General features: G+C 34.1%; 1 protein-coding gene across 3 annotated transcripts in view; it reads right to left on the bottom strand.

The window, feature by feature from the left end:
* Window positions 1-13,951: 13,951 nt before the first annotated feature.
* LOC118182384 (long-chain-fatty-acid--CoA ligase 5-like) overlaps window positions 13,952-18,459 on the bottom strand; it is a 201,355-nt gene continuing 196,847 nt past the window's right edge. For all 3 annotated transcript variants that reach the window (XM_085807174.1, XM_085807180.1, XM_085807181.1), the window contains exon 20: window positions 13,952-18,038. In XM_085807174.1, the coding sequence (XP_085663300.1) occupies window positions 17,901-18,038 (138 nt within the window). In that variant the 3' untranslated portion in view covers window positions 13,952-17,900. The remainder of the gene's footprint in view (window positions 18,039-18,459) is intronic.

Here is an 18,459-nt window from a genome sequence, read left to right as displayed (position 1 = left end):
CATGTCATCGTTTGATAACCATACGGTAAAGCTGATTTAATTGTTGTGTCTGTAAACTTTGTGACTATACTGTTTAAATATTTTCCCAAGCACTTTTTTTTGTTTTTGTGTGTGTGTGTGTGTGTGTGTAACAGATGTATGTGTCATGAATTTTTGAAATACCATGCATTATTGAGAAAAGCATTTTTTTTCCTTCTAATTTTAAGCCTGTTACACTGATATGCACTCTTTAGTTATAATTTGAAGATAAATGAAATATCTTAAGCTTTGCACATGAGCAACCAATGGAAACTCCCTTTTTAAAGTGAAAGTAATCATATTAAAATATCCTTTACAAGTCTAAAGGCAAAAAAATGTCTGCTTAACTATATTTATTAATTATATTGGCATTACATATTTCTATGGTAAAGTTAAGAAAAGTATTCTGGATTTCTTCAAGTCTAAGACGCATTCTTTAAATTCAGTGCCACCAACAGGAAACAAAAAGACTTCGATTTAAAAAAAAAAATGCTTGGCTGCATAGTTCATGCCTTTTTCTTTTTTTCAGAACGTTTTTCTATATGTCAGTGATGATCGCAATGGAATTTAATACGCTAAATTGCAGCTAATTATATCCAGTATCCATACCAATATGAATGGTTTTGTTTCGACTAACCATATCCCCTAGGCAAGGGTAAAAATATAGAATACGAAGTTGAAAAGAGGCTCTCTAGCATGTTATTGTGAATAGTGAGTTCAACAAATACTTCAGTCCTGCAGAAGATTCCAGACAAATGTGTGCTGTATATGAAATGGCTGTTGCTAAGAGGACAGTTCTAGGATTGATACGTTGCGATGTGAAAATTTTGACCTGAGCGATGTCTCACACTCTGGTCGCTCATCTTTGTTTTGACGAGGAGCGTTTGAACAGTTTTGTCTGCCTAGATAATTTCAAACCACTCATGAATTGAGTTCCACTGTTTGAGTAAGATCTACTGTATTAAGGCAGAACTTCGCGAGAAAAGACCAAACCTGGCATACTATTTCTTGTGGATAGTGCCATGCCACATGCAACAGTTCATTCAGCTGCTTAAATGGAAAGTTTTCATTACACTCGACATATTCACCAGAAAGGTTTTGACAGCTTAGCACGTTTTCAGATTGTCACTGAATGCATTCTATAATAGAATCTTCAAAAATAGTAATAAGCAATCTTCATGAGTTTTATGCATCCGAACCCCTGAAATGTTTGAATAACATTCCAAAAACTGCCAGAACATTGGGAACATATTTTGAATGATGCAGAGAAAGGCATCAAGGACACACTGTGTGATTTATTTAATATTTACAGCAATAAATGTGCATTAGTAAAAAATGGCGTACACCGTTTTATCAATCCAATAAAATAAATAGAATAAGACTAACATTTATCAAGCTAACTACTTTTAAGAAGCGACATCGATTTGTAAAATTATAATTGTTAGCAATAACTTATTTAAATTAGCAATTTTATAAATTACTAATTTAAATGCGTCTATTTAAATTAGTAATTTAGAAAAATCAATTATTTAGGAATAATGAGTAAGTCGGATTTTGAAAATACATTGCATCCCGTTGTTTGTGACATTTAAAAGGAAAAAAAAAATACGTCTTAAGAAATGAAAAAAATACGATGTTTTCATACAAAAAAAAAAGGTTGTATTTATCTATTTAAAAGAGCATCTTTTCATCATCTACTTAAAAGAGCAAAGTGTTTTGAGAATCCTCACTGCTTATGAACAATCGAGTTCTACCCATCACTGCAGGTGAGCTGGTCATTCAGAAAACGCCCTCATTGTCATTAATCAATTTGCATCAAGAGTCGTTCATCTTTATTAAGCAGAGGAAACCGATACATCAGAAGTAAAGCTGCGCATCCCTTTGATGTTATTCTCTAATACTGAACGTAAAATTCGTATCCTGCAATAAAATCCTGTGTAACAGAAATACTGGGTCAAGAGCCATTTCAGATTAATGATTTTTGAACTAACTAGACCAATGTTTTTGGCATTTGAAGGTAAAAATCGACACATGAGAAGTGACATTTTAAAGTAAAATGCATTTTGCTATATAGCATTTTTATTACAGTATTTCACATGCACATAGAACATTAAGCGTTTTACACATGACGCACTTTTCAAAATCATAGTCACTAAACAACTGCATAATTTTATTTTTCCTCTATCGTAAACATATGATAGTTTAGAGGACCCTTATCAGTTCTTCAGCAAAGTGAGAATCAACGTAATGGGATTATGAGCAAATGAATTAACACCTTGTAGAACGTCCAATTAATGTGATTAAGACCCAATACCAAATCTAGAAAGAAGGAATTAAAGGGAAAAGACCACGTACGGTTATGCAAATCTTTGGGACGAAACGAATTTCGTCCAGTAGACTACAGACATCATGAAAAGTGTACTGTAATAGGCTCTAAAGTAAGCGACCTCGTTCAAAAGGCTGATTTTGGCTAAAAATCTATTTTTGATTTCTTTTATGAAGTAAAGGAAATACTGTAATCACGAAAAATTCCGGGTATCCTATTTCTACAATTTTCAGATTAAGAGGCATTATATATACTTCATTACAAGGTCGCGTTATCATGCATAGTCAAATGGATTAGGGAAAAGATCTGTTCACCTAGTTAGATTTGGACTAAAAAGAGGGAATATTCATAGAGAGATTAGAGATTTAGAAAGAAGTTAGAAAATATTCAGAGAGAGATTCTTATTTTGTTTTCATAATACATCTTTAGCACCAGCAGAAGCATCAAAACAGTTATGCTTATTCCTCAGGTTCGTACTCGACCGTATATGCTTTCAGAACTAAGACAAACTCTTAATGCTGAAGAAATGTTTAAGCAAGATGTGAAATTTAAAGCTGGTGAGCAACTTCGGATGCGTGACTTGTCATAGTCCTCAACTAGCTTTATTCTTCAATTAGCAGAAAGGAAACTTCTCGGTTTACCTGGAATGGTCGTATAAATCAGATTAGATACCTGATGACAGTATAATAATGATGAGTGGTGTCCGCCGAAAACATCGCGGATGAAAACGTCGTGGAGGGAACAATGCAGGGCGAAAACGTTGTGGTACAAAACATCGTGGGAGAAAAGAAAGCAAAGAGAAAACATTGTGGTACAAAATATCGTGGTCGAATATAAAGCTGTCAAAGACTTCGCAGTTTTAAAATATCGTCGTTAAAAATATCGTAGTAAAAAATAGAGTACCTATAAATCATCATATGACGATAACATCGTATGCATGCTTTTTCAGGTTTTAAAAGTTGTAAATGCATTGTTGCATAATGATTTGAGAGTACAAGAAGAAAAGAGCGAATCTTTTACTTCTGCATTTCATATTTTTGAATGAACTAATAAATCTTTGCTGAAAAAATAAGAGTTAAACATTTAAAAATTTAAAATGAGCAGAAAAATTACTGCAACTGATAGAACGTAATAGAATTTTAAATAACATAGTTAACTAACAAAGGTCATTAATAAATTAACCTTTTTTATAAAGTTTTATTGATAATTTTTTATGAAAAATACAATCTAAAAATGCTTAGAAAAAGAAGGAAGATAAATAACTGCATGAGGTTACCTCTATAAAAATTGCTTCGTTAATTATCAAATTATTTTCTTTTACATTTGTTAATCTGATATTGCTTAAGTAAAAATTATATTTTGTTTTTTTTCCGTTTATTCTTAATGTGTTGTTAACATTTGTCGATTTGTTAGTTATGACGAAAGTCAGTTACATAGTATGTCAGTATGGGATTTGATAAACGCATGTGTGGGATGTAGTCGTCATGTGATGATTAGTAGGTTCTTTATTTTTTACCCCGATATTTTATCCTACGAAAATATTGTGGTAAAAGTAAAAGTATAATTAAGTAATAAAGTATAATGAAGTATTAAAGTATAATTTTTATTTTTAAACTGCGAAGTTTGGAACAACTCTATTTTTGATCACAATATTTTGTACCATGATGTTTTAGAACTACGATATTTCCTGTTTGCTTTCTTTTCTCTCAGGATCTTTTGTACCATGACGTTTTCGCCCTGCGTAGTTTTCTCCGCGACGTTTTCTTCCGCGATATTCTCGGCTGTAACCCGATGAATTTCCTTTTTATCACTTGCTTTAAAATTTATTTCTCGTTCGGAAGTGCTTGGACGAAAACGTGGATCTTCAATAAATTTAGCCTTGATGGGACAGCGATCAACTAATCCCTTGTCTGATGGGTCAGTACTTCCTATATGTAATTTAATGTAAATTAAACAATATGCACACTTCTGCGGGGGGGTGGTTACTATCTTGAACTTTCATTGCCTTGGCAGTAATATGATGAGAAGTGTTTTGGAACTTGTCACTCGAAGATTATCAAGCCTTAGATATTAGCTTACATATCCTGAATTAATGAACTGAAAAATTTCTGAAGAACTTTTTTTTCTAAGTAAGAAAAGAATAATATAAATGTAATTCATTTTAATTCAAGTGATAAATAATAGATAGCGCCAGTATCGCATCCAAGCGAACGTAGCTTTGAAATCCATCAGTTTCATAAATCCAGTGCTAGGAGCTCTATAGAATGAAGTAGGCAATGGAAACAATAAGCATTTCAATCGTCTGGTGGCGTAAAATTCATAAAAAAAGACAGCAATTGTAGCAAGTTATTTTCAATTGTAGCTGCGATAGTCATTCGGAAGGACGTACCGGCAAGCAAATATCGCGAAAGGCGTCTGAAGCTAATGTGTTAAGCAGAACCAAGGCAATTAGAATAGATGGAATAAGCCTGAAGTTACAAAAATGAAGCCAAGGAAATGTCAGCAACGGGACTTATCATATTCGCCATACAGCGTACGGGTAAGACAACAAAAAATATTATTAAATAAAATTACACTGAATGCGAAAACAAATATCAACGTCGGCAGTCTCCGAAAAGTGTCATTATTTGCCCAAAATACCATTGAAACTTCCACTGATCCTCCATGTTTCGCCAGGTAATACATTTGTGTTATAGTTACTATTCACTCATTTGCATTTACCTATATTTTATTAAATCTGAAAAAGTTATTTGCAATTTTTGTGATTTTTCTATATAATAAGCAAAAAATCTTTTATGTTAAATGTTAAAATTAGAACGGAAGACATAAACGTTCAATGATGAATAGTTAACATATAGACAACGCCGATTAGAACGTAAACAAAACCAACCAGAAGTCCAATAATGGCAGTGGTAATGATGAGTCATGACGTCATACCGTGACGTTTCATGGCTTCATTTTCATTGCACGGGACACGGATAAGGCTTAATCTATCTATTCTAAACAAGGAAGTTAGAATAGGTTAGGAGGCTGTTCCTTGGTTCTAACTTGGTTTAACTAATGAGCAGAACATGAATTCAGGATAGCAGCAGGAGGTGAAAAGGGGGGACTGCTGGTCAGGTGCTGACTCGAAGAAACAGGAGTGGCTGGAAGAGTAAGTGTAAAAACAAGCAATTCAGGCCTTTGTCGTTGGGCAAATGGACTTTAGTCAGAACCATAAAATTTTTTAAATAATAGCCGAAAACTGAAGGGACTGAGGAATAATTGATTAAGTTATTTCTAAATAACTAAATTTAAATGAATAATTAAAAAGAGAAAAATGTGATTAGGACCATATTTTGAAAAAAAAAGAATTCATTAAGATAATTAATTATCATAAGTGCAGTAAGAATGCCCTGGGCTTCATCTATTATTTTGGTTGCTAAAATCATAGTTCATAACAGGAATAATGGCCGAATTTTATCCGTGGGGATCATTTTCCTGAACAATATTTTAGCTAACTTAGCAATATATTCATTGAGATTATCTACGTTTAATTCTTCATGTATTGAATTATTTCGTATAAACCATGTGCTATTCTTGATTTGTATAAGAGTGATATTTTGAAGAGTGTGAAGTCTTTTTAAATGATAATTACTTAAATAACCACAGATAGGACAGGCATAGGTGAGCACTGGAGGTAACATAATCTAATACATGAGTAACCTTTTTTCTAAAGAAAGAACGGAGTTTTGGATAATTAAGGAGGGGAGTGAAATTTTAGAGGCTCGAAATTTCTTGCAAATATATTGTTACTTTTTTCCTGACATCAGTTGTTACTTTATTTTCTTCCTTCACGTTCGTACGGGGTTCGTGTTGATTTGGAGTGAATAACGACGACAGCACTTGATGGAATATCGAAACACACTTTTTTTACCAATATTAATCAGGACAGCTCCAAAACACTTTTACAGTCGTCGAAGATCTACTATAAAAACGCTGGAACAATCAGCGACACAGCCTTCACACTGTCAGGCAAAAACGATGGAGACAGCTTCCCTCCAAAGCACCAGAGTCAGCTTTCGACTCTGCTCTTTCGTTCTCGGAACTCCACGTACTCTCGAGACTCTACACGCTAAAACTCGCGATGCACTCGACGGCACACAGAGCACAGCTCCCGACTCTTCGGTTCAGTCGCTCCCGGAGCTTAACACACTCTCTCGACGATGCACTAACTGCGATACACTAAAAGACTCTTCGATGCTCTCGACGACCCACTCGGCACTCGGTGCCCGGCTGTCAACTCGATCGACTCCGCACGGACTGACTAACTTGAGACAACTATCTCACACTGAATCTCCGCGTACCAGCAGGGTTTATATAGTTTTTGGCTTGTGTTCGAGAACATTTTGGGCTAAACCGGTAAGAATTCGTTCCAGAAGATTCTCCATCCGTCCATGGCATATCGCTAATTTTGTCGCCAAATGGGCAATTTCTCGCCAAATGTGCCAACCCTGCCATTTTATACCAACCATAAAACTGCTTTGCGGGGAAGCCATCTTACCACGCCTGGACATTTCGTAACAATACGTTATGTGTGGGGTCTGTGCGAGTCATTTTTTCTAATATAACATGAAGTTTTTTTACCTGTTTGGTCCACGAAATAGTTGCATTGAATATACTGATATTTAGATCCAAATTTATTATGTGGTGAATAGCACACTTGTGATTTGCCTACTTTAACAAGTATTTTCCATTTGGTAAACCAAGACTCCAGTGCATGAATGTATTTCTGTAATGCTTCAACGACTAAACTCAAGGACGCATTCTGAGATAGTATCGCAGTAGCATCTGCATAAATTGCTAGTGAAATGTATGGAGTTTGTGGGAAGTCGTTCGCATACAGTGAGAATAGCAGGCTCAAAGAGGAACCATTGTAGTGCGCCAACTTTAGAAGTTGTCCGCGTGTGGAATATGTGTTCTTACAGCGAACGACAAAGACACGATCGTAAGCTTTTGATATATCGAGAAAGAAGGCCCTTAAAACAAATGAGTTTTTAATCTTTAGGTTATGAATTCTATCACAAGGTAGGGTTGATGTGTTTGTGGAATACTTGATTATGATTCCATGCTCCTCGGGAATTAAGATGCTATTTTCTTCGATTAATCTATTGATGCGATGCGGTATAACGGCTTCTGTATCCGTATCCGCGCTAGTATTGCCGGGATATCGCGCAAGGCGCGATGTGTCCGGCTCATGAAGCAAGGCCCAGTGGGCACGTGTAAAAAGTATCCTGACATAAAGTATCCTGACAAGTCTATAAAGTCATTAAGGTGGTAAAAGGGGGTGACCATGCATCACAAAGGCATAGAAGAGCCTTGACACAAGATAAGCCAAAACCAGGAGCTGTGAGGTACACTGTGGTGCGTGTTTGCGTTGATACAGTGAGTAACAAGGACAAATCAGACAAGTGATATAAGAATAATTTAAATAATACATGTGAAAGTAGCATAAATAAATACTAAGCTATATACAATAAATGGCGTAGTATGCACAATAAAATAAAATACAAGTTACAAATTGAAATATAAGTTCACAATATGAAATGAGTAATAAAAGTACTAACATATATACAAGGCGGTGAGGTAACTAAGTAGGAAATTTAAGTCCTGAGTGAGGTGGGCCGCGAGCGGTCTATAAATGGAGTCCTCCTCTAGAGCAATATATTTAAACACATTAAGGTCTCCCATGTGCCTACAGTTTTGTGCTTTTTCGAAGAAATTTTCATTCATTCTGTGCAAATACTCCTCTACTGTTTCAAGTCTCTGCGAAGCGTCTGATTCGATACAAATTCGATACGATTCGCGCTCTGGTCATCATCCTGAGCAGTTTGTTTTGTGTAACTTGCAATTTATTGAGTTCTCTTTTATGGACAGAAGCCCAGGCAGGTGACGCATAGGCAAAAATGGAGCGAATGATCGAGATGTAAATATGTCTTTTGCGTCCTAAGTCCAGCTTTGAGTCTGGGGAGAGAAGGAGTGTGAGGCATTGAATTACCCCTAACATCTTACTTCTGGCATAATTTATGTGCTCTTTCCACTGAACGTTGGAGCTATATTTGACACCGAGGTACGTGGCCTTGTTAACAACCGGCACGACAGTACCAAATAATGACAATTTCTTACCAAGAGGGGTGTTCATTCTCTTCTTGATAATAATAAGTTTAGATTTCTCGGCATTTATGGCGATCCTCCATTTGGAGCACAGACTCTGTAGTTTAGTGATTACGAAATTAGGTGATGCAGACTTGACAGCAAGCGCCGTATCGTCCATATAACAGCCCATAAAACAGTTATGATCCAAGCTTTCTGTAGGCAAGTAAGCTACGTAAAACAAATACAAGATGGACCCTAAAGTGGACCCCTGTGGGGTCCACTTTAGTCCAAGTTACACAAAACAAACGCCGGCCATCACTTTCTTGTAGTCAGAAGAGTCTTTATCCATGTGCACGAAGAAAGTCCGATTCGTAAGAAAGGAGTTAATTATCTGAATCAGCTCTCTACTGTATTCACCCTTTTATCTCTTTACAAACGACCAAAACGCGTTATTGGGCTCATTGTAGCTAGCGACTTTCTCTTCCCAGAGCTTCTTACGGTAATTTGTAATGTGCTTCTTGATGTCCTTATTAAGCCTATTGAGCTGCTTCTTGGTATTTGGATCCCATGTAATATGAAACCTTTTTCTGAATTTGTTCCATCTTTGATCAGATCTCTAATCTGCCTTGGAAGTCTCTCTGCGATCTGCTGCCTAAGAATTTTTCTGGTGGCGTTTTTATACGCAGTTTGAATATCACCTCAAGATTGAAGGGGAATGATGTAGTCGACATAAATAAGTCTAAAATATCTCCTCTCCTTGGTTTGTGTGGTAGGTACGTATACTCTCTTGGCGAGTAAAAATAAATCGGGTAGTTGTTGATGAATTCCAGAAGTTTCATTCCATTTTTATTCGTTTTTCTGCAACACCACTCTGAACTCTTAGCGTTCAGATCTCCCGCAAGAATCACTTGCTTGTTTATATCTAAGATCTTGGCCATATAATTTATATCTAACGTATTCCATGGCGGGTTGTACAGAGAGTTAAATCAGACCGTGCCATAGTAGGGAAGTAGAACTGATACCGTGACCAGGAGTTGGTAAGGCTCAGGATGAAATTGGATTCAATCCAGAGAGCTTGGGTTTTGGCTATCACTCGATGTTTTAGGACAGTTCTCACGGAGGTGGTGAGTATCTTGGCCGGTTTGCCGCCCCTCTCAGTCTTGTATAAATTATATTATCAGAAATATTTATTACGATCCGGTAATATGGACTTTATTCAAAATGATTCAAATATTGTTACTAAACATTCTTTTGAAAAATTTAATTACCATCTGGTTCATCCGACAAAACGTATTTCTTATAGTTTTGATAAAACTTTACCTAAAATTGATATGTATGATGTCTATACGGATGGTTCTGGGATCGGGGGACGCATTGGAGCAGCTTTCGTTATTTACTTTTATGGAACAGAAATTCATAATTGGCAATACGGATGGTTCGGGAATCGGGAAGAAAGATGCTGAAGAGGGCAGCTAAAGGTCCCTCCTCATCAGGAGAAAGAAAGTGATTTTCTTGAGGCTTTTCATATTCACAAATATTTAGCAGGTTTAGTTAATGATTTGAAGTCCAATCCAGTCTTTCCTAATGCCTTTAAAATTCTACTATCTTAATTCAGTTATTTTTGCCGATAGATGGCGTTACCTCCTCGCGTTTGGTACTACCAGAGGGTATAAAAATCCGTTCAGTAGTTGCTTTCCATTATAACATTTGTTCTGCATTTATTCTGTTATTTTGTAACTAAAATTATTGCTTTCCTGAAACATCTTCGACTGTTATAATGAAACCATGATTCTGTTTACACCACCCCCATCCCGTTATCATGGACTCAGAACTTCAACTTGCAGGACTGCTAGACTGTATTATGTGATGAAATTTGGTTTATTCCATATGTTGTTACTCTGATGATTACTAGAAAAATTTCCCTTTTATGTAATTATTTCTGCAAATTTGTACATTTAATGTTTTCTTCAGCATTTCTAACCTGAAATCTCGCAACGTATTAACGACTTCTTCACACCTCACGTGACAAGGTTGTCACGCCCTCTCAACATCTGCAATCCTGACTTAGGTCTCACTCATGCATTCTACTTTCAGCGCTCTATAGCAACTAACTCACACAGCCGGAACAAAACTTGCAAATCCTGCAAGTTAATCAGCGGCGCATCCAGCGGTACTTGGAACTTGGAAGCTTTCTATTATTCGAAGTTCAGATTTTGAGCGTGAAGGTGCATTTGCTCCTCGCTCCCTATTTTTAACTTCGCTAATTTTTCTGGTCTTTCGTGTTACATGTTTGATCAGATAGCCTGGCTCAGTAAAAGTAGGCGGCCAGTGTAACTCTGATCAAAAATACTGTTATAACCACGTGCAGTGCTGATAAGGACCACGTGTTTCTGAGACTCCTTCCCCCTTTATTTTCTTCTTTCTAGGCTTTTCTTTCTCCTGATGAGGAGGGACCTTTAACTGCCCTCGAAATCGATTGTTTCTATATACTTACGCTAAATACAAGGTTGTTTTTACGATTTTGACTGTCACATTAGCGTGTTTCTCTTCTAGTCCAGTATTATTTGATTTTAAGAATTTGAATTTTAAACATTTTAAGCATTTTTCAAGTATTCTAATGCGCTTTGTTAATAATAATAGACAAGTTGTTCGCATTTTGGTTTGACGGATTTACTTTGGTGAGCATTATCGGTGGTGCAGTAATTTTTAGGAGTTTTAATTTAAATTTTTAATTACACTTGGGATTTAAGGGGTTTAATTCTTAGTTTTTATGTGTGATGCCCTGTCAATTCCAGTATGTTGTTTTTTTGGTATTATTTTGTGTTTGTGTTGTCCTTATATATGTACCTTTCCTTATTTTTGTTTTCTTATGACATATATTTTTCTTGGTTAGTTTTTTTTTTTTTTTTTTTTTTTTTTTTTTTTTGTTTTTGTTTTATGGGTGCCCCTTTAAGATCATAAGATCACTTCGTGATCAGGTGGGTGGGGAGCACTCCAGCAATCTCAACCGTGACCAGCTCATGTCCATTGTGACGCTCATCAGTAATCATGCAGGACTGTAGGGAGCTCCTGACATAAATGGCGACCCCTCCACCTCGGTGACTCAGACGATCACATATATAACATTTGTAGTTTGGGATAGTCAGTCTTAGACTCGGCGTAGCGTAGGTTTCAGTTTAACGGCTTCTGCAATTTTGCTTAACGTTAAGAGCTGGCTAATCGGCAGATATGCAGCAGAGTCAATTGGGTCTTTCCCAGATTTCAAAATCGGTGAGATGATTGCTATATTCCAGTTGGCTGGAAAATATTGAATCTTTGATCATAAGATTATGTGAATTTGCAGATCGTTTTATTGCTTATTCTGTCCAATCTGGGCTTTTCCGATTTTTTCTGTTTTCGGTATATCTAATCACCTCCGATGACATGACTAAATGCCCACCAGCGGCCGAGCGGTAAAGTCGCTGAACACTGGTAGTTCGGTCCGAGGTTCGAATCCCGCGAACGGGCTGGCTGCATGGGTGTTTTCCCCATGTGTAACGTGTATACGAGCCAGTTTCCCTTAGAAAGTCCTCCACGAAAGGCATCCCTCCCCTTTGGCAGATAGCCCTAGTGTGCTTTGCCGTAATTAAATACACCACCACCGACATGACTAAATGGACTTTTATCGTGTGTTACTTCTTCAAAAGAACTGTGTTTTGAGTGATGAAACTAAATATTTCTTCTGTGGGAGGATATGTTGTAGCGCAAAACTGAAATGCTTAGTTATCAGTTAAAGACTCAGCTTCCTCAATTTCAGTGCAAGCGATCCCGTTGGGGTTGTTAAGGCGCGGAATAACCTGCATTCTGTCATTTATACTCAGAAACGGCATTCCAGACGGAATTATCGTCAGCGAAAAGTGGTTCTAAGTATCCGGTTCAGCCCAGTTGCGCTTGTTCTTCGATGAGGGTCCCGACTTTCTGATCGAGTCTGTTCACAGCTCTTTAGTCTTGGGATGTCCTCTTTTGTCCTTTCTTTCGTGATCTTTGCCAGTTTTAAGAGCTAGCTTGATTAGGTTTTTTTTAATTAGCTCATGAATGGCAGGATTTTTATATCTTTTAAATTCACTAACCTCTTTGCTATTATTGATGTGAGCTGTACACAGTTCATCTGTGGATTCATTAATTAAAACATCTAACTCATTTCTTTTAGGTATGTCAGGTATTATGTACCAAGTATTTAGGGCTTTGGCAACCCTCCCTCAGTTCTTTTAAGTGATTCTTTAGTGGGGTGTAGTGTAGTTACTGGCACTAATTTCCATAGTAACCGGGTTAAAATCGAATGCATTTGCACTCACGTCTGAGGTGTTGACGTCAGCTCATGGAATTTGCGGGATTTACATATAAGCTACACAGGCTAGCTTGGGGACCCCAAAATTGGCCGTATAAAGAAATGTGAAATATTTTATTTATGAATAAAACTGATTCTTAATTAAAGATTTATTATTTCACTATGAACATACTTCCTAAATGTACAGTTTAACCCACTAGGTATCCTAAAATCATATTTATCACTGACACAGAATATCTTGGCTTATAAAGGGCCCCATATCTCCAATACCTTAGGGCCTCATCAAGTTTATATCCTCCCCTGGGGATGCCATACCATACCAAGATTGACTGTTTGGCAACAGTCTTCTGCCCCACGTCTCACGCGATTTTGCCTAGAACATTTTAACATATAGTCTTATAATAAACTTCGTTGATATACGCAATCATCTATTACAAAAAATTATCTGGAATGTTGCTGCAATAAGAATGGTAACAAGAATGCTCAATTTTCACAGGGGTACTTTCAAATGTCAGCACACCTATTCCTAATCATACATTTGGTAAATGTTGGAACACATATTCATTCAAAAATGTTGATGGACTAGCTAATTAGGATGTCTCGTATGTCACATTATACCTTAGAATACTAAGAATGCTCTATATGTATGTATATCTTGTTGGGTAATCATACCAGAAACATAAGTAGTATATTTGTGAAAGAAGACTTCCAAAAATACTGACATCTTTCACTTTTGAAAGTTCTTATTTTTGCATAAATGTCGCATTGTTTGAGATCACAATGATTTCCTTTTTAATTCATGAACACTGTACATATTAATTTCTATCATGCTTGGATAACTGTTTATGTTTATATCATTTTTATTACGTAAAAAGTAAAGTCTCTTCTCATCTTCACTTGTACTGATTATTGGCACTTTTAGACTGCAGTAAAGGCCCAAGTTTGGCTTTCAGTATAACCTGCTAATTCAGAAGATCATAACAAACAAACAAAACCTCCCTTACCCCCCCCCCCCCAAAAAAAATTGTTTTTTAGCAAATTAATGTGATGCATTCTTATCACACCACACACAAATTAAATGCAAGAACTTTGCTGACTTACATCATGCATTGAAAATATTGCAAATAAATTACAAAGACAGATGATTACGCTATAAAGTTTATTTGGTTTACCTTAATTCTTTGGTTACATTAAAAGTTTCGGTGAGATGAAAATTAAGTATCCTCAATATTCTTGTATCACACATAAGAAAATGAAATTATATATAAATAATATTTTAAAAGTAGCTACTTTACATAAATTACAAAGCTAGAAAAAGTAATGATTTCAGTTAAAATAAATAAAAAGAAAATATTTGCATTCACAATGAAGTCATACTATATCACAGATGTTTCTTATCACAACCATACTCATCAAGAGGGGGGAAAAATCATCATAAGTACAAATTTTCATTGACAGAGATTTCAGGAAACAAATTAAGTAAACTATGAATATGTAAAGGTACATGCCGATTTGAATACCGAAAATTGGTAAAATTCATCCTAAGTTTGGCAGTAACTTTAAATGGAAAGACTCAATGAATTTCAAGAAGCAATCTATGTTGCTTCTGATGAAGATTGATCCATATCAAATTGTCTCTTGAAATGTATTTCTTCATTTAAAGTCACTGCAATATTAAAGCTGAACTTATCAATTTAAAAATTATAACAATGGGATTTTTATACAGTATGGCTGGAATACATTGAATGAATTTGGATTATTTTAAGATGAACTAATTACTATAAGAAGGAATGGAAAGTGACTAGGGATATAGAGGAATTTTATATTAAAAAAAAATTACTATTCACAACTTTGGTGACAAGCATGACAATTTTTAATAGCATATACAAATAAATAAAATGAGATAATATTCAATAATATAAAGCTTTTGAGAAAAAATTTCAGTACCAGTCATTTTTTTTAAATATTGCAACACCCAAGTTACATTTTCATAAATATATAAAAAATATTGAATGCTCTAAAATCATTTGATTTGTGAATCTTACTTTAGAAGAAATTAAACAGAATTAATCAGGTTATATATCATACATCAGTGGCCTAAGTTAATCAAATGAGATATAAATCATAAAGCTGAGGATAAACATTTCTAACAATTCCATACTCTAGGCTCATACATGGAAATATTAGCACTTCTCATGAGATGAGAAGACAGTAAGTTAAAGCTAGAATACTCCAGTATGAAGGCCACATACAGATTCAGACTTATTCTTAGGAAAGAATTAAAGCATATTTTCTGAGAATTGTAATTTATATTTGCAATTTGAAATACTAAATTTCCAGTCCCATCACAATTAGTTACTACTTTTAGCAAAAAATTATCAACTTGATTTTTAACCGCCAAAATTCTTCTTTTTATTTTTTTTTTCCAGTTTGGTTCTAGCTTTAAACCTTTATACATATTCATTATTCAGATTACAGTACAGCTAAATAGGTTTGTTTAAAATACTATAGAATATAATTTTTTTTCTCAAGTGCTTCTATCCTAATTAATGTGTACAAAAGGAGCACCTAGAAGTTTTTTACATGAAATTCCTTCAAATCTAATTTGCTAGAGTCTATAAGCAATAATTAATATGCTGTATGAAACCTGAAAATTCAGGCTACTGCACCACTGGCCAAGTTGAGTATCAAATTTTCATACTGACACTTGGAATAAATTAAACTTTATCAATCAAACAATTTCTTTCATAACTCAAATTACATTTCATTCTTTCTTTATTATTTGAAAATATACTTGCATACCATTCTCCAGAACATGTGACACTCAATTTTGACAGTAAAAAGGACATGACAGCTCCACATATTTTTAAAATAAAAATACTAGATGTTTAGAAAAGATATATTTGTATATATATATATATACATACATACATATACATATATATGCTACTGGGTGGCAATTCTTCAAATGAAGACTTAAAGTCAGGGTATTTACAAATACATGAACATTGACAAATTTTAATAACTATTCGACCCTGTTTCTAGTTTGACAAGATGCACATCAGATTTAAAAAAAGGTTAACTGAATAAGTAGATTATAAAAATTTAATACATTAAATTTTTAAATATAATGAATAAATACTTAATAAATGGAATGTTTACAAAATAATAAATAAGAATGCAGATAAGCAAAAACTTTACAGCAAATGAAGTGAGTATAGTTTTATGCAGGATGGGCAGACAGAAGGTGCAGAATCAAAATAGCTCTAAATAAACCAAACTGAAGTTGTACACCAGCAAGAATTTTAATAGAAACTAGAATCTTAAAATATAGTTTAAGAATTCAATGGCTTAAGCAAAATGTGATTGTCTTTTATAAAATCAAATTATACATCAAATCTGCATTTTTGTTTTATAATTTGTTTCTAAAGCTTCTGAGTTCTGCAAAGTGTCACTTGCATGATGCAGAAATTTTAAAACAATATTTTTAAAATCTGTTTGTGATAGATAGACGGTATATATTTTAACTTAAATCTATAGACTGACACCTTCTGCCTAAATTCTTAAGATGTGTCATAATTAACATGAGGGGAGGGAGGGAAAATTACACTAAACACAATATCTCATCACAATAATAATACCATGTTTAAGTATATTCAAGCAATTTTTTTAATATGTTAATCATACAGACTAAAATTCTTAATAAACACAATGGAGACCATTTAACATGAAAATGAGTATCAATATTTTAAGCAAATCAAATTTTAGGTTAAAAATAATTTTGTGTCACATTTAAAACAAATTAAACTAAAATAATAATAATAAAGAATTTATAATCTAAAAATACGCATATAAATTTTTAATTTAAATTTACTCTTTTAATTCCTAAATTGATTTTAACAAACTTAGTTGAATATTATTTTTATTTATTTATTTTGCTACAGCACAGATTTATGTAATAATAACATAGTTTGATTATTTCTCTCAATATAATCTAAAATAACTTTAATTTTATACAGAGCATATTTCATAAAATAAATTATGTTTGTCAAAGAAATATCTGTCACGTTAAACTAGCCTAAGAAAAATATTTCTTGTTAGCAGAAATAACTGGATTAGACAAACCCAAACTGTACTTGATCTCATTCCCTTTCCTCTGAACATTTGCATGCAAGATGCTCTCCATTGTATTTTCAAGAAAGCTAATTTACTTTTAATGTATTCTCTCTTCTGAATTAACTCTAACAAAATTAACTGAATGCTATGTCTATGTGCAACACAAATAATCTACATCTGTCAGCTTACATTTTCTTACCATGCAAAATCTTTTTTGCAAGTGCTAGTACTGAAAACAAACAAAACAAACTCACAAAACAACACTGAAAGAAAACATACATTCTAACTTACAAATAGTGATTGACATTACAGCAAATGAGAATAATTTAAGTTGCAGCGGATCAAAAAAGTGAATTTCAAGTTCTAGACTAGTTTATGTAAAGCTAAAAAACTGTAGCTTGAATTTTTGGTTCAAATTAACATTTTATTTATTTATAATATTCAAGCTTAGTGAATCTCATGAATGTTATCATTTTTATATATAAATTACCTTTTAACAAAATACACAAAAACAAGGGAAAAGAAAATATTTCAAAATCACAGAATATATACAAAATGCTCAAAAACGAAACAAAATGGAATGAAAAAAGAAATTGTTCCTAAATCAAATCACAGCTATGCTCAATAATAAATAATATTCACAAAGATAATTATTTTTATGTTTACCTTTATAACAATGTATGTGGCTGCACAAAAACAATATTTCTGTTCTGCATCTATTGAATAGTATTCCTAAAGTGAAGCGAAATGTAGAAATGAGTTTGGTGATTAATTTTTTATAACACATCACTATCTTGATATTTCTTACATATATAAAAAGCCTGTTAACAATGTTTGATAAAATGCAATGAGCATGAATTTTCAATGAAACAATACCAGCACTTGCTTTCAAGAACTCTATGCAGGGAGAACATAATAGAGGTGCAGATAATCATGTGAATATCTTTAAACAAAAGTCTGAAAATTTCAAATTCCTAATTAGATGAGATGACTATACATTGCATCTAGCTGAGGTTTGAAATATTTTCGACACTCAAGTCGTTTCGTTTTTAAAGTAGGAGTTAAGAGACCATCTTCTATAGCAAATAGTCTTGGATGGAGATAAATGTCTTTTACCTGAAATTAAAAAAAAAATGTATAATTATAGATATTAATAGATAATTTATTAAATTTTGCTAACTGCTAACAAAAGATGAAACTTTAAATAACTAATACCTAAAAAAGTCCATGAAAAAAATTTTGTTACATGCCTGTAACTCAAAATATTTTCATTTGTAGACATAAAATAGACTAAAACACCATAACTTGTTTTGGAGTTAAAGCATCTTTCAACCATTCAGCGTAATACAACATTTTCAGCAAAGAATGGGAACTGGTTCCTCTCATAAAAAACACATCCATGCTATGCTACAACTGCCTCATTTACTGGATATTTCACTGCAGACATGTTCAAGGGTGGAAGAATATCCCTCGAAAATGACCTGGGAGATTTTCGATGAGCCTCACATGCAAAATTGCGGGAGAAATTGGAAACTTT

This window comes from Stegodyphus dumicola, chromosome 1 (assembly GCF_044657685.1).
Source record: "Stegodyphus dumicola isolate Sdum_Otavi_A_Nest chromosome 1, ASM4465768v1".
Lineage (NCBI taxonomy): Eukaryota > Metazoa > Arthropoda > Arachnida > Araneae > Eresidae > Stegodyphus > Stegodyphus dumicola.
This window is presented reverse-complemented; position numbering and strand designations above follow the sequence as displayed.